Raw genomic sequence first — 22,862 nt, 5'->3', positions numbered from 1 at the left:
CTGAACTACCTAGCTGCCCCTAAAGTTGTATTTTCAATGACTTTTTTTTTTCATGAGGGAAAAAAAAAAGGCAGCTAAGTGGTCCAGTGGATAGAGTGCCTGGCCTTGGAGCCTCTAAGACCTGAATTCAAATCCAGTCTCAGATACTAACAAGCTTTGTGATCTTGAGCAAAAGACTTATATACCTCAATTTTCTCATATGTAAAATAAAGATAATAATAGTGCTAAGGTTGGGAACGGGACCCCAAAAGTTTGGGGTCATAGACCGGTGTTGAGAGGTATCTCAAAAGAATTTGCACCCATGTCCTTAGCCAAGGGGCAAAGTTTATTGTAATTGCAACACTATTATAAGCAGACTGAATTCTAAGAGAATTCAGCAGAGAAATAGAATCAAAGAGACACATTTATCTAGCTTTCCATCATTGACATACTAATTATACGGTTCAGGAGTGGTCTTCTGTAGAGGGCTGAAACTCTTGAATTCATGCACTGAGGTACCGACAACCGGGCACTTAAGACTAATTACCGATTGGACAATACTCTATAAGCATATACTTGTTTGTTTGTTTGTTTTTTGTTTTTTTAAATTTATTATTTATTTATTTTATTTAATAGCCTTTTATTTACAGATTATATGCATGGGTAACTTGATAGCATTGACAATTAAGCATATACTTGTAAAATGGCCCTTCCCACTATCCTGTGCTGGCTCTATAATTGGTGTATACAGAGAATTATAGGAGAGACTACGGGGTAGAGTAAGACTAGCCAGGATCACTTTGTCGGTAGATGAGGAAGAAGGAAGGTCATGGAGATTCTGCTTCCATCCAATTCAATCCTATCTCTGAAGACCAAGAATAAAGACTGAGGACTTTTGCTTATCCTGATTCCGGCTGATTCTAAGGTATCCAGGATGCTAACTAGGTCTTCACAGTCTTTTGTTATCACTGAAAAGATTATCACTATTGCTTCAAGAGTTTGGTCCCTGGGACTATCCTGAGACTATCTGAGCTGACAGTCAACAATGAATTGAGGAGTGATCTATTCAGAATCAGACAGATTGTTGCTCTTAGATTGGGAGTTTGGTAGACTCTAATGCCAGAAAATTTAGGATTACTGACTTATTGTTAGAACAGAAGCTTCCCTAAAATCAGGGAACCACAAAATCATATTACATAAATAGCACCTACCTCTTGGAATTGTTGTATTTGGGGGGGGGGGGGAAGGGGGTGAAGAGAGAAGGAAAATTATAATATAGGGATGTTTTGGAACTCCTGAAATTCTCATTGTTTAAACTGTTTATGTCTGAGTAAATAGTTATGTGGAACACATGTACAGATAACAATCCATTCTGTCCTCATTACTATGGTGTGCAGTTAGGAAAATGTAATCCTGGAAACGAAGCTGACCCTTCTAGTAGTAAGTGATTCTAGCTTGACCTTAAAGTTATATAGGAGTAATTTATTTATTATAAGGAACCATTGTCAAGAATGAGCCAAACTGGGTGCAGGTTTGCCAAACTTTTCTTTAAAAATATTTTATTCTCTTTTGCTATTTTAAGGCTTTGTATTTCTCTTGTAGAACAAAAACCTAAAAGATTTTGTATATTCATGACTTATGATAATTGATTGGAATGTTTGGCATATTTTCTTGCTTCATGTTGAAAAAATACTTAGAAATTGTGTTCTTTTTTTAAAATAAGTGTGTTATGTATAGCACTGCTTGCCATCTGGGGGAGAGGGTGGATGGAGGGAGGGGAAAAATCAGAACAGAAGTGAGTGCAAGGGATAATGTTGTAAAAAATTACCCTGGCATAGGTTCTGTCAATAAAGTTATTAAAAAAAATAAATAAGTGTTAAAAATTAAATTATTCGTTAAAAAATAATTGATCTGGAATGTTTGGTATATTTTCTTGCTTCATGTTGAAAAAATACTTAGAAATTGTGTTCTTTTTTTAAAATAAGTGTGTTAAAAATTAAATTATTCATAAAAAAATAAAAAAACGGAAGCCAGAAGCGTATGGAGGTAAACCATCAAATCTAACTTGGGAGTATAATGAAAGGCCATTGAAGATACAGCGCCTCTGGCTGGGCTGGGTATCCTGATCTTCGCTTTTTTTAGAGTAAAGGGAAAACTAGCCCCAAGCAATTCCAGTAAATTTCTTCCTGTTTCAGTGGAATGACTGTTAGCTGTGAGGAATTCATTAACCCTAAACCACGGGCCTGGACAGAGGCTGTTTTCTCCTTGGCCTGCCCAGGACACAATCAGCTCCTTCCTAAATGCTTGTTGACTTCCTTTATGGGTCACTTCTTGGGTCTCTTTGTGGGCAACTCTGAAAGGGTTGGGGAATGGATCCGAGTCCTTTCCTCTTCTACGCCAAGGGTCTGAGGTCACGTCTTATAACGCCACCCTTCTCGGCTGGTGCCGCTGGGATTTCCACCTAGAGCAAGGGTTTGGGCAAGAGAATGGGCCCCAGCGCCCTGGGCAAGAGGGGCCGTCTGACTTGGCTCATCGCTGGAAAATGACGACGATGTGCTCCGCGTCTCCCTTCCTCGGCAGGCCTCTGTTCCCCACACCCTGGCGCTGTTCTCTTCTCTCTGGTTCGGTGCCCCGCGCCCTGCGCCCCTCGCCCCCAGGGCGTCCCCCCGCTCTTTTTTTCTGCTTCCCGCTCCCACCCCAATGGACGGGACGGGGACGCGATCGGCAGCCCCGGCGGGGGGAGGGGCAGCCCCGGGGGGGGGAGGGGCAGCCCCCCTGGGCCCTTCCCGAGGCGCCCTGGGGAGCTGCCGCTTTCCCGCGTGGGCAGAGGCGGGAGGGCGCCGGGGCCGTCCCCCCCCCCCCCCCGTGGAGATACAAAGCGCGAGACGGGGGTTTGGGGAGACTAGGGAGTTGTGGGTCGGCGGGAAGAAAAGCGGGCGGCGCTCGAGCTTGTGCCAACTTGGCGAGGGAAGAAGACCACGCCCTCCCTTTGATCTGCCCTCGGCCGCGGAGGCGGAGGCGGGGCGGGCGCCGGGGTCCCTCCCGCGGCGGGGCCCCTCCCGCGGCGGGGCCGGGGCCGCCTCAGTCCCGAGCGCGGGCGAGGGCCGGAGCTGCGCGCCCAGCGGCCACCCTCCGGGGCGCCCCGCTCGCGTCCCGGCGACATGCTGCTGGCTGGCCGGCGGCTGCTGCCCGCCCTGTCCCGGGCGCCCGCCGCCGCCGCCGCCGCCGTCCAGGTAAGGCCGGCGCGCCGCGCGCCCGGAAAAGTGTTGCCCTGGGGGACTTTGCAAAGTTTGGTGTGAGCGGGAGCCGCCGGGGCGGGGACGGAAGCAGTGAGGGACCGCGCTGGCCGGCGTCACCCCGGTCCGGGGGCTCGCTTGGGGAGGCTGAGCGTCCCGAGACTAATAGGCAAGCCCCCCCCCCCTTTTTTTTTTTTTAAACTGAAGAAACGATCCGGGAGAAGAGCGTGGGCTCCTAGGCTTAAAGCGCCAGACCAAGGAGAGATCGCTTAATGATGAGGAAACTCAGATCAATAAGGCAGCAAATCTGTATGAGGCGCCGGTCCCCGGACTGAAACTCACCCCCGGTTTGCGCAGCGTGCGTGCATGCCGCCTTCACCATTAGATTCGAACGGAGGGCTGCGTCTGCTTTTTGTGGCTTTGCTTCACAAATCCCTGTCTAGCTGATTGGTCAATCGAGAGATTGGCCGGATTCTCCTAGCTCAGAGCATAGAATTATGATTCTGTGATGGGGAGCTGGAAGGAACCGCCAGAGACCCCCGAGCCCAAACCCTTCCTTTTATTTAAAAAAGATAATAATAATAAGGGAAGTAAGTCCCCGGCTCCAGAGAGTGATTTGTTTTCACTCACTTGTACGAGCTCTCACAGGTGGCGGCTGGATTCAGGTTCAAATTCGAAGGTCTATTGCACCTAAATTGCTTCCTGGTAGTTCTTGTGGTGGTGGAGATCTAAGTATTCTCCTCCCACGCCCTCCCCCACGAGCGAGTAAAACTGACGGAGCAATCCCTTAAACCTCCCACGGGAAAATAAAAGCACCTTTGATCTTTGCAGAAGGGAGGGAACTCGCTTCCGCGCCAGTTTAGCATTTAAACCCACCTGAGTGGAGGTGGAGGTGGGAGTGGGAATCTGCTGTGATCCAGTGAAACAGAAAGGCTGATGGACTGACGGTGGCAGAAGGTGGTACAGTGCGTTGGTTTGTCGGGAGAGGGGAGTGGTACTTGGAATCCGGATTCTCAGAAAACATGACCAGTTCCCTTTTCAAAGGGGGAAGGAACGATTCCTTTGGTTTTGTAATTCTGGACCATGATGGGTGGATGAGTCATCTTCCTTAAGCCGGATGAGTTGGTTAGACACCTCTGTTTGACTGTCAATTCAGAAATGGTCCTTGGAGGGGAAATGGGGGGAAAAAAGGGGGAGGGGGAGCTTGTGGCTTTAACAAAAAAACACAAAACGGTAGTAAGAAAGCATAGCATAAGTAATGAAAATTGCATTAGAGTTTGACTGAAGCCAAGGATCCTAAAGTCTTGTAAGAGACAACTTGAAGACACACCCTAAAGGCAGATCAGATTTCTTTTGCTTTTTTTTTTTAAATAACATTGACAAAACCCATGCCAGGGTAATTTTTTTACAATATTATCCCTTGCACTCACTAATGTTCCGTTCTTTTACTCTTAAAAGATAAATAAAATAAAAGGAAACTCGAGATCCTTTCTTCTTTTTAAATATCAGATTAATTTGGAGACTTCCGCTGTGTACAAAATAGTGGCAACCACAATTTACTTAAGAACTGGTTGAGAAGAGAACAGTTTTGATTCCATTTCTCTGTTTTCACTTTATAATTCCTTTCACCTTGCTGCAGAGTTCTCTATAGCGCAGGGAATCCATTAATATTGTACTCCTTGTGAACTGATTCAACCATTCTGGAGAGCAATTTGAAACTGTGCCAAAGGGCTATCTAATTGTGCATACCCTTTAAGCTAGCAGTGTTTCTACTAAGTTTGCATCCCAAAAAGATCATAAAGGAATGAAAGGGATCCACTCACATATGCAAAAATATTTGTAGCAGCCCTTTTTGTTGTGGCAAGACACTGATAACTGAGTGGATGCCCATCAGTTAATGGCTGAATAAGTTATGGCATATGAATATTATGGAATATTATTGTTCCGTAAGAAATGAGCAACAGGATGATTTCAGAGAGGCTTGAAAAGACTTACATGAACTGATGCTTAGTGAAGTGAGCAGAACAGAAGATCATTGTACAGGGCGACAAGATTATATGATGATCGATTCTGACAGACATGGCTCTTTTCAACAGTGAGGTGATTAAGACCAGTTCCAATGGTTTTGTGATGAAGAGAGCCATCTGCACCCAGAGGAGAGAATTATGGGAACTGAGTATGGCTCACAACATAGTATTTTCACTCTTTGTTGTTGTTTTCTTTCTCATTTTTTTTTCTTTTTGATCTGATTTTTGTGCACCACAGTAATTGTGGAATGTGCAATCGTGGAAGAATTGCACATGTTTAACATACATTGAGTATATCTAGAGGAGGGGGTGGGAGATAGGGAGGGAAAAAATTTGGAGTACAATGTTCTGCAAGGGTGAATGTTGAAAATTATCCATGCACTTTTTGAAAATAAAGCTTTAATAAAAAAATAAAATAAAGAGAAAAAAAAGACTATTTCTTGAACATTACCACCTCCTCTTCCCCATCACAATATAGTAAAACAATTCTCTCAATTTTCTTAGGGAAGAAAGATGGAAGCCCTCAATGGACTTTGGACACTTTACAATGCTTATGTTTATTACCTCTCTTGAAATACTCTCCTCTTTATCTCATTCTTTAAGCCTGTTCTGCTCCTCGAGAGTTATTGTGTTCTAGAGATATAGAATACTTATTAAATACTTATTAAGCACCTAGTATATGCAGGGACTGTGTGATAGCTTCTGGGCATGAGTGTATCATAGAGGTGCAAAATTCTCTACCCCTGATGCTGTTTCTCCTCTATGCGTGAATCTAAAAAAGCATTAGTTCCTTCCCTGTTTCTATTTCCGTTATGGTTTTAAATTTGAATTGAATCCAACTCTTCTCTAAAGTGAACTAAGTGGTACTTCTTTTCCCCACAATCTGTCAAGAACCTCAATGGTGACTGATACTGAGAAGCACTAAGGAAAGAAAGGCAAGCCTCTATGGATAGACCTTAGGGGTTTCTTTACATGGAGCTCAGGGAAACCAAATCACAGTTTCTTAAGTGATCTGAAATTCTAGTCTTTTGCTCTCATTTTACAGGTGAGGCAGGCCTGAAGAGAAGTTGCCCCAGATTACATAGGGCATAGACCATCTAGATGGAGCAGTAGATGGAATAATTGGCCTGGGATCAGAAGATTTCTCTTCATGAATTCCAATGAATTCCCAGATACATACTATTTGACCCTGAGCAAGTCTCTTAATCCTGTTTGCCTCAGTTCCTTATATGTAAAATGAGCTGGAGAAAGAAATAGCAAATCACTCCAATATTTTTGCCAAGAAAACGCCAAATGACATCACAGAGAATTAGACACGACCTAATTGTATTATTGTTTAGTACAGTACCTGGCACATACTAGGCGCATAATAAAATATTTACTTGCTTCTCCTGTTCCCCATGATTATCTCTCTACAGAGATTTAAAAAATGACAGATTTTTTTCTGAGATCTTTTGAGAAGTCTGGCTTCTTCTCAAAACTCTTAAGAATACCAGCCTTCCAGGTCTTGTTTCAGTGACATAGGATGAAGAGCTGTGATTAAGTATTTGAAGCCATTGAAGTTGAAAACTCTTACTCCATTATGTTTTCTCTCCATAAATAGTCTTTGACATAGGCCCCTAACATATATAAACTTAGGGAGAAAAAGCAGGAACATTTGAATTTGACAATTCATAGTCATTGATTTAGAAATACTAAGTCCTTTGGTATGTCTTAGAAGACTTTCTCTTTTGTGTTGGCATCTTCTAAAATTTGAATATATTTTTTAGGAAAGTAGAATGATTTGGGGCAGCTAGTTGGTGCTGTAGATAGAGCACCAGTCCTGAAGTCAGGAGGACCTGAGTTCAAATTTAGCCTCAGACACTTAATACTTTCTAGCTGTGTGATCCTGGGCAAGTCACTTACCCCCAATCGCCTCAGCAAAAAAAATAAATAAATAAAAACTATATGAAAGTAGAATGACTTGTAGAAAATATTCTCATTTTAAGGATATGAACAGGCAGTTTTCAGATGGAGTTAAAAGTTATCTGTAGATATATAAATGAAGAAATGCTCAGGATCACTATTGATTGGAGAAATGCAAATTGATTCTGAGGTGTCATATTTATCAAACAGAGATGGAGGATGATAAATATTAAAGGGGATGTGGGGAAACTGGGACACTAATGCATTGTTGTTTGAGTTGTGAAGTGCTGTAACCATTCTGGAAATCAATTTGGAGATATGTCCAAAGGGCTTTGAAATTGTGCATACCTTTGATTCAGCATTGCCACTGCTGGGTCTTGCAAGAGATCATAAAAAAGGGAACCACATGGCAAAGATATTTGTAGCAGCTCTTTTTATAGTGGCAAGGAGTTGGAGATTGGGAGGATGTCCATCAAGTGGAAGTTGGCTGATTAAGTTATGGTATATGATTGTGATTGAATGCTATTGTTCAATGGAAAATGATGAGCAGGTGGATGTCAGAGAAATCTGGAAAAACTTATATGAACTGATGCTGACTGAGGTGGGTCGGGAATTGCAAAGGGTATGTATCATACATAGAAACAGACTTAGCTCTTCTCAGTAGTGCAGTGATCTAGGACAGTTCCAATAGACTTGTAATGGAAAATGCCATTCACATCCAGAGAGAATTATGGAGACTAAGTGCAGATTGAAGTGTCCTATTTTCTCTTTTGATATTTTCTCTTTTGTCCTGAGTTTTCTTTCATAATGTGACTAATAACATGATTGTACATGTATAACCTGTAGCAGATTGCCTGCTCTTTTGGGAAGGGGAAGAGAGGGAGAAAAATTTGGAACTCAAAAACTTACAAAAATGAATATCAAAAACTATTTTTACATGTAATTGGGAAAAATACGATTAAGTAAAAAAAAAAAAAGTTCCTTTTTTTTTTTTTTTCTCACATTGGTGAGACTATAAGCTCCTTGAGTTTTTGCCATTTTATCTCCGTCATTTAGGAAAGTTCCTGGAACACAGTAGGTTCCTAATAAAATGCATGCTGATTGATTGATTGATTGAATGACTGACTGAATGGCAAAGTTTTGTAGGTATAAAGAAATAATTTTTCAGCACAGCCCTAATGTAGCAGAAGGGGGAGGGAGGAAGAGGGGAAAGAAGAGACAACTACAAAGGAAACTCGAGGTCATTTAAATAAGAAGTACCCCACTGTATTGGTGAACCTCAGTAGTATTCATGTATATTTCTTATAACAGCATCTTTTTCATGTCAGCATTCTAGCTTAGCTGTTGTCAGGATAGTCAGTGACTCCTGCTGATGCTGGTGGGGATCCAGCCTTGAGTAATTACTATGCTTGCTGAATAATGTTTATATTAAAATTCCTTGGCTAATTGTGTATTTCTTAATTGTAACTCCCTGCTTTTTTGGACCAAAAAATCTTTGATATGTGTTGATGTTCTGACATAAAAATTGAGTTCTTTCAAGCAGTCTTTACAATTTGAAAAAATAAAATGAAGCCTATGCTTATGGCTTAAATATGGAGTTTAGCCTTTTGTTAACTAAACTTGATTTGTAAACTAATCACAATTTATTAATTTAGTTTGTTCTTTTTACAACTCTTGCATTTAATAATTGTCGTTCTTGTGGCTCATTGTCTTCTGCTTCCTAAATTTTAATTTTGTGCAGTTTATTTTATTAAGCACATTCTGATTTACAGAAAAGAAACTATTATTCAGAAATAGCAATCATAGACTTAAGTAAGTCTTTGGCCTTTTTTGGGTCAACAATCTTATAAATATCAAATTTGGAAGTGACATAGCTGGGGAGGCTAGCTAATATTTTGGATGCTAAAGTTAGGCTTCGGAAAGATTTTGACAATCTGGAATGATAGGCCAAACTAAGAAGATGAAATTGACTGGAGATACGTATAAAGATTTCACAAGAATTTTTAAAAAATCATTTGTGCTACTATAGAATGCAAGAAACTCAGCTTGGCAGCAAATTCATGTGAAAAAGGTTTAAGAGATTTAGTTGACTGAAAGTATATTGTATGATGCTAAAGTACCAATCTCACACCTATCAGATTGGCTAAAATGACTTGAAAAGACAAGATCAATGTTGGAGGAGATGTGGGAAAACTGGGACACTAATACATTGTTGGTGGAGTTATGAACTGCGCCAGCCATTATGGAGAGCAATTTGAAGTATCAGTGTCAAAACTGACTCTGTATCCCAAAAAGAACATAAAAGAAGGAAAAGAACTCAGCTGGGCAAAAATGTTTGTCACAGCTCTTTTTGTGATGGCACAGAACTGGAAATTGAGTAGATGCCTGTCAGTTGGGGAATGGCTAAACAAGTTATGAGCTGCTGGATTTTAGAAAACCCAGAAAAACTTAATATGAAATGATGCTGAATGAAGTGACCAGAACCAGGAGAACCTTGTACATAGTAATGATGAGGTTTAGAGTGGTCTAGATTCCTGGTGGTCTAGAGGTTAGTGGCTATAAGAGAGTTGTTAAGAATCCCCTTTAAATCAGCCGCAGGTTTTAGGAGTGAAAGAATTCTCTCATTCCCGAATATGAGTTGCAAAATGAAAGTTTATTGTTAGATAGAAATCAGTTTACCCAGAGACTGACTTCTATAGTGGCAGATCTATGGAAAATGGAGTTTTTCACTGAGAATGCAGTTCTCAGTGGACAGAAAGTCCTGGCAGCAAAGGGAGCTGCAAGGTCCATCTGCAAAGACTTTAGGTGATGGAAGCTTATTATATTGGGTATTTTAGTGGGTGTTGGGAAGCTTGAGCAGATCAGAATAGGTGAGGGCTGGGCAACCCAAGCAAGTCAGAATTGGGGCTGGGACAACTGGAACAGATCTGAACCAGTCGGGGCTGGGAGAGCCTAAGCTGGCTCAGATCCAGTGTGGGCTGGGACAAGCCCAGATCTCCTATTGGAATTCAAAGGGATGCTTTTGACCAGGATTTATAATTGAATCAAAGGCTCTGGCATCCTGGACTGGGGAGGATATGCCTCAGCCATTAGGGGCTGGGAATCTGAAAGGAATCAGAGATCAATAGGAAATACAGTTTCTTAAAGGGACCACAACCTGCTTCAGTAATAGCAAGATTATGTGATGATGACCTATGGTAGACTTAGCTCTCCTCAGCAATAGTGATCCAGGACAATTCCAATAATTTGGGATGTAAAATGCCATACACATCCAGAGAGAGAACTATAGAGACTAGTGTACATTGAAAATATACTATTTTTACCTTTTTTTTTTGTTTGTTTGTTTTGTTTGCTCTTTTTCCCTTGTGGTTTTTCCCTTTTGCTCTTAATTTTCTTTCACAACATGTCAAATAAGGAAATACATTTAAAGTTTTCCCACATGTAAATTGCTTGTTGTCTTGGGGAAGGGAGAAGATAAAGAGGAAGAGAGAGGAAATTTGGAACTCCAAATCTTACAGAAATGAATGTTGAAAACTATCTTTACATGTAATTAGAAAAATTAAATACTGTTGAAATGGGGGAAAAAAAGAAAAAGCTAATGCAATTTTGGGGGGGGTCTCAGCTTATGTACATTGAAGAAACTCTCTCTTCCAGGATAGAGCAACAAACTTTCAATAATTTATTTTCCAAAGTTGCCTGGAACATAGAGATATTTAAGGGACCCCAGCCAGGATGTGGTAAAGGTGGGGCTTACAACTAGGTCTTTCTGCCTCCAAAGCTGACTTTGTAATCACTTTGCAACTACAAGACTGGTTCTCCTGTCACTGAACCACTCTGACATATTCAATAAAATTAGGTTGCATCAATAACAGTACAAATAAAAATTAAAGGAAGTAATCTCACTGTATTCTGATTGGATTAGACCCATCTGGAGTATTATATTCAGTTTGGGGCATTATGTTTAAAAACAAAACAAAAGAAAGGGTTGTAAATATTTGAAGGCAGGAATTGTCTTAAAATTTTAAAATAATTTTTAATTTTAAAATAATTCAATTTTATTAAATTTTCAATTTATTTTACTTTTATATTCTCTCTTTCCCTTCTCTCCCCCACCATCAGCTTTAAAAAGAAAAGTCCGTTACAAACAAGCAAAACAAATTCCTGCATTGGCTATCTTAAAAAAAAAAAAGAAAGGAAAAGGTCTCATTCTGCATCCTAAGTCTGCGCACTGACCTCTCAGTCAGAAGGTGAAGGCTCTTCATGAGCCCACTGGAATAGTGTTTAGTCATTTGATTGGTCAGAATTCTTATGTCTTTAAAAGTTGCTTGTCTTTATGATCTCCCAAGGTTTCTCTGAAACTATCCTCTTCATCATTTCTAACAGCTCAATAGTATTGTATCCCATTCATATACCAGAATTTATTGAGCCACTCCTCAGTTGATGGGCACTACCTCAAGTTCCAATTTTTTTCCACTATAAAAAGTGATTATATATATATATATATTTTTGACTTTACGTTTTTTAATCTCTTCTAGCCAGCATATACAGTTAATGCATTTCTCATAAATCCAGTCTCTGCTTAAAGATCAAAAAATAAGGAAGTATTCTTCCTTCTTGAGAGTGCCAATATACTTTTCTGACAGTTCTTAGTGTTAAGCAGTTGTGTTTTGATCAAATCAGAATATTATCTGTAACTAACTAAAAAAACAATTGGATTCAAATCTTATATATTGAAGTACTTCACATTTGAAGGTAGTTGTCATTTATTCTCTAGCCTTGCCCCCTCCTCTCACTTTCCCAAATCTCTCCAAACTAAATGTTTCAAGTTCCTTCAACTTTACTTCAGCTGACATAGCCACCATTGCCTTCAAGTTTGTCTTTTTATTCCCCCCCCCCCAAAAAAAAGAAGTCATGTCTAGAAATGAATGCAGAAGTGAATGCGGAGGGGCTGATTTTCTCCTTTTGTTCCAATTTTTCTTTTCCAACATGACAAATTTGGGAATATTTTTAAAATAATTGTAGATGTATATAATCTTTATCAGATTGCTTGTTGTCTTAGAGAGGCTGTAAGAGATAGAGGAAGAAAAAATTCTGAAATTCATTTCTAGCAAAATGAATGTTGTAAACTATCTACATGTAATTGGAAAAATTAAATACTATTAAAATGGGAAAAAAAAAGAAAAGAAAAGAACTGACCACAATTGGGTATAGTGGAACTTCCTGGGTAGTTGAAATTCAGTAGTTCAATAGGTAAGAAATAACTGGAGGCCAGATTAATTTCTCAAAGGAAAAGACTATATTGTTATAAAGCAGGACAGGATGTTGATTTTGGAGAACTGCAGTGGCAAGGGATTCATTAATTAATTAATCTCTAGTTTAGTGAGGGAATTGAGGTTCTGACTAATCTTGGTAATCCTTTTGGATCCATAGTGAGACTAGGTGAGAGATAGGCCATCCATCCCAGTTCCTATTCTACCTGCAGTTCCCATAGCAGCAAAGAGGGGGGGTTCAATGGGAGTACTCTCCAAAGCCTGTGAATGGATCTATGGGAGTACAGGGGAAGAGGGACAGGTTCTGCAGAGCTTAGAAAAAAGAAAGCAGGAATAATGTGTACCTGACCAGAATGGAGGCAGGACTCCATGTAATCCATTAGCACATAAAAAGATTTTTCCTGGAAGGGAAAAATAGATGTTCCCAATGATAAGGGATCCAAGATGAGCAGAGGACCCAATAGCCTTAATATCCAAGAACAGATATCTCTGAGAATATTGCCTTAGCGGGATTAGGGGTAGGATTGGAACTCTCATTTCATATTTAACCCTGGAGTGTGTCATAGACAAAAGTGGTGTTGACAAGAGTCTTATATTTACTCTGAGTGCAGTAGATAATGAAAAGATGGCACTTCTTTGGTCCTCTTAGGCTTCCCTTAGCCCCCTATAAAGGGCTGAACTCTTCTCTATGGTACCTTTGAGAAGGAAGACTTTAAGTTCAGTGGATATAGTGGCTGGCCTGGAGTCAGGAAGACTTGAGTTTAAAATACAGCATCAGATACTTATCAGCTGTGTGACCTTGGATTTTTGCCTCATTTATAAAATGAGCTGGAGAAGGAAATGGCAAAACATTCTAGTATTTTTGCATGAAAATTGACTGTAAACTGAGAAGGACCAAATAACTACAATAACCTTATATAAAGGTCCCAGTGGGGTATTGGATTAGAAAACCTCAACTAACATTATGTTTTATTATATTTTTATTTCGCTAGCTATTTTCCAATTACATTTTAGTTTGATTGAGGTCTCACTTGAGAGTGTTGTGGGCAGGAATGTTTGATACTTCAGCCCTATATCAATTAAAATCACAGATCTAAAATCCTAAGAAAAAAGGGAAATAAAAAAATTTATTAGAGGTCAGTCTGAAATGCTAATAATTTTTTTGGCTGCTGATAAAATGCAGGTTAATGTCAATGTGCTAGGACACAGAGAAATTATAAATGAAAAAAGCAGAATTATTGAGTCCATCCTTTACTGGTCTTTATATAATTATTATAGTCATACATAAGGAAAGCAGACACAAACAACAGACACCTAAATGGAGACTCGGTAACATCCTGAAAAATGAATTGGTAAAAACAGTTTATAAATACACATTGACATATAGTACTAATAATTTGTAGAAAGACATTCACAGTGATAAGACAATATACCAATATTTCTTTTTTTTTTAATTTAATAGCCTTTTATTTACAGGATATATGCATGGGTAACTTTACAGCATTAACAATTGCCAAACCTCTTGTTCCAATTTTTTACCTCTTACCCCCCCACCCCCTCCCCCAGATGACAGGATGACCAGTAGATGTTAAATACATTAACATATAAATTAGATACACAATAAGTATACATGACCAAAACGTTATTTTGCTGTACAAAAAGAATCAGACTCTGAAATATTGTACAATTAGCTTGTGAAGGAAATCAAAAATTCATGTGGGCATAAATATAGGGATTGGGAATTCAATGTAATGGTTTTTAGTCATCTCCCAGAGTTCTTTTTCTGGGCATAGCTGGTTCAGTTTTTTACTGTTCCATTGGAAATGATTTGGTTGATCTCGTTGCTGAGGATGGCCTGGTCCATCAGAACTGGTCATCATATAATATTGTTGTTGAAGTATATAATGATCTCCTGGTCCTGCTCATTTCACTCAGCATCAGTTCGTGTAAGTCTCTCCAGGCCTTTCTGAAATCATCCTGTTGGTCAATACCAATATTTCTTAAACCAATTAAACCAGTTCTCAGAGAAAAATCTCATATAGCCCTACGAACAGATATTAACAAAATAAAAGAGAGGATTGATGAACTGTGTGTAATTAAAAATGAAAATGCCTATAAATCCCAAAGGAAAGATTAAGGAAGAAATCTTGAAAATTGTAGGAGAAATGGATGCATTTTCTTTTTTTTTATTATTATTATTATAGCTTTTTGTTTATTTATTTATTTTATTTATGCATGGGTAATTTTTCAGCATTGACGATTGTAAAACCTTTTGTTCCAATTTTTCCCCTTCTTCCCCCCACCCCCTGCAAAAAAATAATAGAAAGAATGAAAATGCTTTGTTGTGATCCACACTCAGTTCCCACAGTCCTTTTTCCAGGTAGAGAAAGTTTTCATTATCACAAGATCATTGGAACTGGTCTGAATCATCTCATTGTTGAGAAGAGCCACATCCATCAGAATTGATCTTTGTATAATCTTGCTGTGTACAATGAAATCCTGGTTCTGCTCATTTCACTTAGCATCAGTTCATGTAAGTCTCTTCAGACCCTTCTAAAATCACCCTGCTGATCGTTTCTTATGCAGCAATAATATTCCATAACATGCATATACCACAATTTATTCAGCCATTGCTCCAACTGATAGGCATCCACTCAGTTTCCATTTTCATGCCATTACAAAAAGGGCTGCCACAAATATTTTTGCACATGTGGGTCCCTTTCCCCCTTTAAGACATACAAGCCCAGTAGAAACACTGCTGGATCAAAGGGTATGTACAGTTTGGTAACCATTTGAGCATAATTTGGATCCAGAATGGCTGGATCTGTTCAGTTCCACCAACAATGTATTAGTGTAAAGACCCTGTTCTTACTGGGACAAGGGACATAAATAGTGGGCAGATGAACATCTGGAAAAGATGGATAAGCATAGATACAAAAAAGCCTATTGATTAATTTCCTCAGATGAGTTCACTTTCCTCAGGGACAACCATTACTAAATTACTGATATTGTTTTAACTTACCTGTTCTTTGGCTATATTTTCTCATGTATATCTTTTTTATTATTTTTAATTTTTTTTACATCATCTTACTTCTCTTTTCTCTTCCTCTAAGAGAGCCATCCCTTATGAAAATGAATTAAAAAAGAGGGAGGAAGCAAGTCAGCAAAACTAACCAAACATGTAGAAAAAATTCTTGACATTATTTTCAGTATTCCATTCTCATACTTTTGGACAAAGCCAGGGAGAATCACTTCTACTTTCTTTTCTGTGCTTCTGTTCAGAAACTATACTCCACCCACATATATATGAAAACTTCTGGAAGGAGTTAATGGAAGTTCAGCAATTGAAAAAAATCCATGCCTAGAAAAGGAACAAGAACACCAAGCTCAATCTTTTTGACAATTCATTGGGTTCATTATGAGATGCCCTCAAGGCTGTTAAGTGGTTCAGAAAGAGGTCTTTCAGTTGTACTGAGTATCAGAAGAGACCAGGGAAAAGAGAAAAAATAAAACTAAAATGGTTGTTTGATTAGAATTTCAGGTTAGAATTCAAGTTTGTATATGCAAATAATGCTACTGGGGCATGAAGAATTGTAACTGAGGAGAGGGGCTGACTGATGCAAGCTGGACAAAGATTCTGATTGAATGGATCCAGTGTCAAGTTGTTTGATTTCTAACACTTGGAAAGAGGTAAATGAGTGACAGGGGACCATAGGTGAAGTTATGAATCACACTGAGATAAATAACTTAAAGGAGCAGTGACTTAAGTTTAAAGACAAATGTATTATATTTTTCTATGTAAAAAATAGAATATTTTAATCTGAGAATGAGGTAGGGGGTATTTGGTGCAGGTAACATTCCTATGCCATATTTCTGACTTAGCAATGTCAGGATCCAAAATTACCCCTCTCTTTTTATTATTAGGAGAGCTAAGGCCTAATAAACTGTGCCCTGGACTCAGAATAACAATAGTCCTTTGCGCTCATCTTCTGGATGAACACTGTTGCAATGAAATCACCAACTGGCTCAGTCAGCCATGAAGCCCTGCTAGGAATGCATGTTTTGTCACTAGACAGCCTTAACTCACGGTTGTTATTTTGCTTCACTGTTGTTGCTACACTACAGTTTGATTCTTTATCCACAAATATATAAACTAAAGGTTGTCCTCACCCTACACATCTAATTTCCTTTCCTCAGTGGAATAAAGAAAGTTTTTTTTTACTTATAGCCTGTGTGAGTTCTTTGGCATTTTTGGAGTTAACAGAGATTTTGAAATCTTTGTGACTATTTGATTATTTGTTATCAGAATTGACACCTCCTCCCTTGGAAAGTTCTTATGGCTATGACATTTTAAAGTACTTATTATGTGTCAGCAGTAGCTCTAGGGCCTGGTGATTCAGAGACAACAACAATAACAAATTCTACTTACATTCTGTCCTGCTGGTATCATTCATGTTATCCTACCTTCTTTTGGATCTTTGAAATTTTGTTCTTAAAATTCTACTGATTAATCTTGGAAGACTAATGAATTGATTTTGAGAATAGTAAAAATATCTTGTTTTTTTATAAGGGATGGGAGTAGGGAGGAGAGGCTGGGGAAGAGCTTTATGATTTTATCTGTGTGAGAAACACCTTTCCCATAAGGTAACTTCAATTCCTCTGTAACTTAAAGTCTTAGAAAGTTGCCTAAAAGGTTAAATGATTTACTTAGGTTTTTGGTAACTCAGAGATGCACCCAGAGGCAGGATCTGAACACAAGTCTTCTTGACTCTCCACTTACAGGTTTAAAGTTGCAAGGGATTGCTGAAACCTTTGTTTTACACTTGAGAAAAGAAAGACTCAAGGAAAATTAAATTTAATGTGCCCAGAAGATAGCAGCAGAATCAAGATTTGAACCTAGTCTTTATACTAGCTCCCTCTTAGTGGTGCTTTGTAGTGATTTTTTTACTCTGGAGATGGTATAGACCAGAGATGGCTAATACTCTTGTCTCACTGACACCATAGCAGATTAAAATTTAATTGGGAATTATTTAACAAAACAAATAAAAATACAGTAAAACATTGGTGGTGGTTCTTGTCCAGCCTATCATGATTTCATTTGGGGTTTTCTTGGCACAGAGATAATGGAGTGGTTTGCCATTTCCTTCTCGAGATCATTTTGCAGATGAGGAAACTGAGGCAGTGCTAAGTGGCTTGTCCAGGCTCACACAGCTAGACAGTGTCTGAGGCAGGATTTTGAACTCGAGGACAGGAATCTTTCTTGACTCCAGGCCTGGCACTCTATCCATTGTGCCTATCTAGTTTTCCTTAAAACATAATAATGACAGTAGACGGTAGTTGATGGTAAAATATATATATTTAATGTTAATATGTGGTTTTCTAAGTCAACATGTGGCTATATATATGTGTATGTGTATCTATCTATATTCTATATGTTTTTCTATACAGTATAGTGGCCCCAGTTTCTATTTGAGTTTGACACCATTGATGGTAGATTAGGATTTAGAAAATACATACCTGCTTTGTTTACAAGACTCTACTAAGGTATAGTCAATCTTCAGTCTTATGATTCTAAATTTGGTAGGAGAGAATAAATTGGCCTATGCTTATTTGTGGTAAGAAACTACAGGATGGAACTTGAGAGAGAAATAGGTAATGGACTTGTGATTTCATCTGCTTAGTGAATTTCCAAGTGAGTAACCTCCCTCTACCAAGGCAATCTGGCAAATTCTTGATACCTAATAACTTCACAGAGCTCGCTTTCTGGAGCTGAGAACTGAGAGGTTCTTCTAGCGAGCATGTACCAAAGGCAGATCCCGGGACCTCCTGACTTCCAAGATAGCTGCCTCACTGATGTAAGATAGGAAGAATTATTTTCAGATAAATGTCATAACTGGATTCATACTCTAAAAATCATTTTATCTGTCTAAAGAGTGTCCTAAATCATGGTGGTGATGGTTTGAACTGAGTACTGACCAGAAGGATAAAAAGTTGTTTTTAGCTGTGAAGTGTCACAAGGAAGAGGGAATTAATTTTGTTGCCTTGGGGAGCAGAATTGGAACCAGTGGGTTCAAATTATACATATATTCTTTTACCTATTCCTCCCCCTAGAACATAAGCTTCTTTAGGGCAGAGCCTAAACCAGGGGTCCTCAAACTACTGCCCGTGGGCCAGATGCGGCAGCGGAGGACAATTGTCTCCCTGACCCAGGGCTATGACGTTTTTTTATTTAAAGGCCCACAAAACAAAGGTTTTGTTTTTACTACAGTCCGGCCCTCCAACAATCTGAGGGACAGTGAACTGGCCCCCTGTATAAAAAGTTTGAGGACCCCTGGTAGACCATTGTTCTTGTAGTACATGCCTTGAAACTTCTAGCACCATGCCTTATAGTTAGATATATGATAATTTTATTACATATTTGAAAGAGTGTGGGACAGGTCCCAACTCCACCATGTGCTCCTAGAACCTGGCCAGCTTCCAGCTTGTCCAGGGTTTAAAAGCAAAAGACCCTAGTCTTCTCATTGGATAGACTAAAGGGACAGAACCATCCTTAACCAATGTCGCCAGTGTTGGCTGCCTCCCATAGGTTGTCACTTCCTGCTACTTCCTGCATCTTAGGGTTCAAAGTTCTTCCCTCCAGAGATCAAATGACTTATCCAGGATCCCAGTTCTGGGAACAGGGATCATGTGATTCAATACTGAAAAATACTTCATCCAGTCAGTCCCATTCAAAAGGAATAGCAAGTTGTGGTTAGTGGATTAGCAGTTTGATATACATTCGTCCTTTTTATTGTCCTGTTGTGAAAATGCTTATTTTATTCAATAAATTAAAAATAAAACAGTTATAGGGAGACTTTCTTTATCTGAGTATAATTAAGCAGCTAATTGTTATAACAGGATATTATATATGGTAATCATATATTATGAAATAAAGAATCAAAATTTCGGGTGAACCTGAAGAGTAATGGGAAAATACATGTTAGGAATAAGTGGAAATATTTCCAATGAGAATTTTTATGTAGAGGAAAGAACCCTCTCATTTTTAATATATATTTTAAAAAATTATGAACTTGACAGTCATCACCACTCATGAACATTTCCATAAAAAAAAAAGACTGAAAAGAGGATTGCCTATGAAATCATTAGTTTTCACATAAAACTTGATGTCTTAAAAAGTAGAAATATTTTTTAATATGCTAGTACTGCTCTTCTTGTCTATTTCCCCTTTTAAAGTCTTTATGCTGGCCTTTGTATTTTTATTTTTTACATTTCATTAATTTTACTTGATTGTATATTTATTTTATCATTATGAACTCCATCCTCATCTCTGTTGTCAGTCAGTCACTAAACATTTATTAAGCATCTACTACAATATAGGGCAAAACAGGTATCTGGTATGGGGGCATGATTAAGACCTGAGCCAGTTGAAATGTTGAGATGGGTACCCTGCATTCGCTCCTTAAGTGGAGGAGTTCTCTGATATCCCTCTTCCACACTCTCCCAAGAGGAGATGGCAATAAGGGCAGGGTCTACTGAATAGGTGTGAGTTTCGGAGTTAATAAGATCTTTTTAGAAATATGAGTTTCTGGGAGGCAGTGATGAAATTTAACAAATTAGCATTGGTTAGCTTTACCAGAGCAGAAGTTAAAAGCATCCTGGAGCATCTTCTCTCTCACTTACACTACCTGGATTCCTGGGGAGAGTGAGCTCAGACTATATTCCTTCTACAAAGCAACTCTTCCTTCATACTTTATTATAGATATGGCATAGTGAATGGATTGATGAGTTTACATCTTTCAATTTGCTGGGCTGGCCAGTTGGGACTTCGTTTTCTCAATGTCTAGCTTCTGCAAAAGCCCCACTTACACTTTGCTCTTAGACTTCTAGTGTAAGGAAATTAAAATTAAAAGTATCATTTAATAGCCAGTTCTATTCTGTAATTAATTATACTCTCCATTACTCCATATTACTGCCATCATTTTGTCAAGCCAAACTTCTGTTCTTGAAGTAAGCTGAGGAATGTCATTTTTCCCTCTCTGAGTTAGTATGGTTGGAAGAAAAAGTTACTATCATTTGTGCTGTTAGCCCCTGGGACATCTACTTACTGTCTTTCAGCCCCAACAGCTTAGCCTGGTGTCATCCCCCAAAAGACATGTCATCCATCCTTGCCTGGCCTTGTGCAGTGAGGGTTGGTGGTATTGATCTAGGATCAGGGGTCCTCAAACTTTTTAAATAGGGGGCCAGTTCACTGTCCCTCAGACTGTTGGAGGGCCGGACTATAGTAAAAACAAAAACTTTGTTTTGTGGGCCTTTAAATAAAGAAACTTCATAGCCCTGGGTGAAGGGGATAAATGTCCTCACCTGCCGCATCTGGCCCGCGGGCCATAGTTTGAGGACCCCTGAGATTCTAGGTTGATAGATTGACTAGCAAGCTAAGTTTACAAGAGGCAGCTGAATCCCTTAAAGCAGTTAACATTCCACGCAGATGTCCACCCAAGTTCCCCAGTGTAGCTTATTATAATACTCTCCAGTTACCCAGACCCTCTCCTTTTCTTTGTATGAATAAAGAGAATCACCTCACCTCACTGAGGTGGCCAGTCTGACCCGCTTTGTTAAGTTATTACACATCACTTTAAATACATTTTGTATAGCGCATGTGCCTCAGTTTACAGTGAATTTATTCATGGAAAATGGCTTCTTTTCCCGATCTTTCAGGAGAAAGTTTCACAAAGTCATCTCCAATCCTGATTGCCAAAAACCAGGAAAGAAGAGAAACAATAAAAAAAAGATGCCAACCTTGTGTTCATGGTCTTCCTAGTGGGAAGAAAAAGACTTGCTGTCTCTCTTCTCACTAGTGACTTAGTTCTTCTCTCACAGAGGCAGCTAGGTAGTGCTGTACTTAGAGTACTGGACCTAAAGTCAACAAGACCAGTGTTCAAATTTTACCTCAAACAATTCTCAGTTGTGTGACCCTGAGCAAGTCGCTTAATCTTGTTTGCCTCTGTTTCCTCATCTATCAAATGAGTTGGAGGAGGAAATAGCAAACTACTCCAGTGGAAAGTCTCCTAACAATAGCAGTGACAACTTTACCTTAAATTGCTGACATGTGGAAAAGCTGCCCAGAGCAGTGGTGACAAACTTACACAGAACAGAACCCCTAACTGCAGGCTATTGACTTAGAAAAATCAACTACATACTAGCATTATATGTGCTCTACTGTACTTTTATCGATTTTGTTAAATATTCACCAGTTGCATTTTAATGAGATACATACTTCAGGCAATTTGTTGGACTCCTCTGACGTAAAGCTCTGAGTGTTAAATGATCAATGAACTACAACCAGTATTATCAGAGATGAAACTTGAACCCAAGTCTCCTGCATAGGAAGGACAGCCTTCCATTCACTATACCTTCAATGTTTCTTTAGAGTTTATGTTAGGCTACTCCTAACAGGGCGATACCTTTCCTTACCCAGTTGCAACAACAACTCTGACTCTTCAGACATCTCCAGATACAAGAGAGGAGATAGTCACCACACCCGATGACGGTTGCAACGGGCACACTTTATTTGGTACAGTTCATGATGTCTCCCATGATATCTCTCTCTCCCTCGTCCCTTGTCCTTTATATCTTCATCCCAACTGTCCTCGATTTACCCCATGGTCATATGCTTCAGCAACAGTCCTTGCAGAGGAGGGAAGTGCTTGCCCCATTCTTGGCACGTACTCAGTGCATGACTGTTTGTGCCATAATTCTCTTGCTGGAACACCTAGTGCACACCTATCAGCAGAATACATGTCCGGGTGCCTCAACCCAATTCTGGTTTGTGCTGTAGCCAAGGCATTGTGTTTTAGGGCAACGAAAAACAGGTGGGGTAGAAGGTTTCAGGGCCCAAGTTTATATGCAAAATAAATACAAAATAGCATTATTTTGTGAATGTTATTCCCATTGGTTATCATTTAGATATTGTTCAGATATTATTATTTTGGGTTTTCTTTTATTTTTTGTTTCCAGTCCATTGAAGTTGGGGGAAAACATGAGTTTGGTTCTTGAATTTTTTTATTCAATGTTGTTTTTATTGAGAAATGACCATCATAGATTAGAGCTGTTGTCAGCTCATGTCCTAAATTCCTGAATTGAGATCCCAGTTAAAATTGAGACTACTGAGTGTAATTGAAAATATTGATCAGCTGGCACTATTTATGCTTAGTTTTTGGTTATAATATTACTGTTTTCTCCTTCAGTATTGATTTCTTCCCTGAGTTTTAAAATCTAATACACTTATAATTCCAGAAGAGTTTTAACTCGGAACACTTCCCTAGTTATATAAGTGGCATATACAACCCCTAAGAAAATTTAATTTATCAGAGTACTTTAATTCCATCAATTTTATGTTTCTGAGTTCAGTTTCTTCAAATGAGTTCACTAGATATCTCATTCAACTT

General features: G+C 39.1%; 1 protein-coding gene across 1 annotated transcript in view; it reads left to right on the top strand.

Moving 5' to 3' along the window:
* Window positions 1-3,004: 3,004 nt before the first annotated feature.
* MCUB (mitochondrial calcium uniporter dominant negative subunit beta) overlaps window positions 3,005-22,862 on the top strand; it is a 54,136-nt gene continuing 34,278 nt past the window's right edge. The window contains exon 1 of the mRNA XM_031942984.1: window positions 3,005-3,212. Within this exon, the coding sequence (XP_031798844.1) occupies window positions 3,141-3,212 (72 nt within the window). The 5' untranslated portion in view covers window positions 3,005-3,140. The remainder of the gene's footprint in view (window positions 3,213-22,862) is intronic.

Source organism: Sarcophilus harrisii, chromosome 6 (assembly GCF_902635505.1).
Source record: "Sarcophilus harrisii chromosome 6, mSarHar1.11, whole genome shotgun sequence".
Lineage (NCBI taxonomy): Eukaryota > Metazoa > Chordata > Mammalia > Dasyuromorphia > Dasyuridae > Sarcophilus > Sarcophilus harrisii.
Note: the sequence above shows the minus strand (reverse complement) of the source record. Positions and strands in the feature narration are given on the sequence as shown.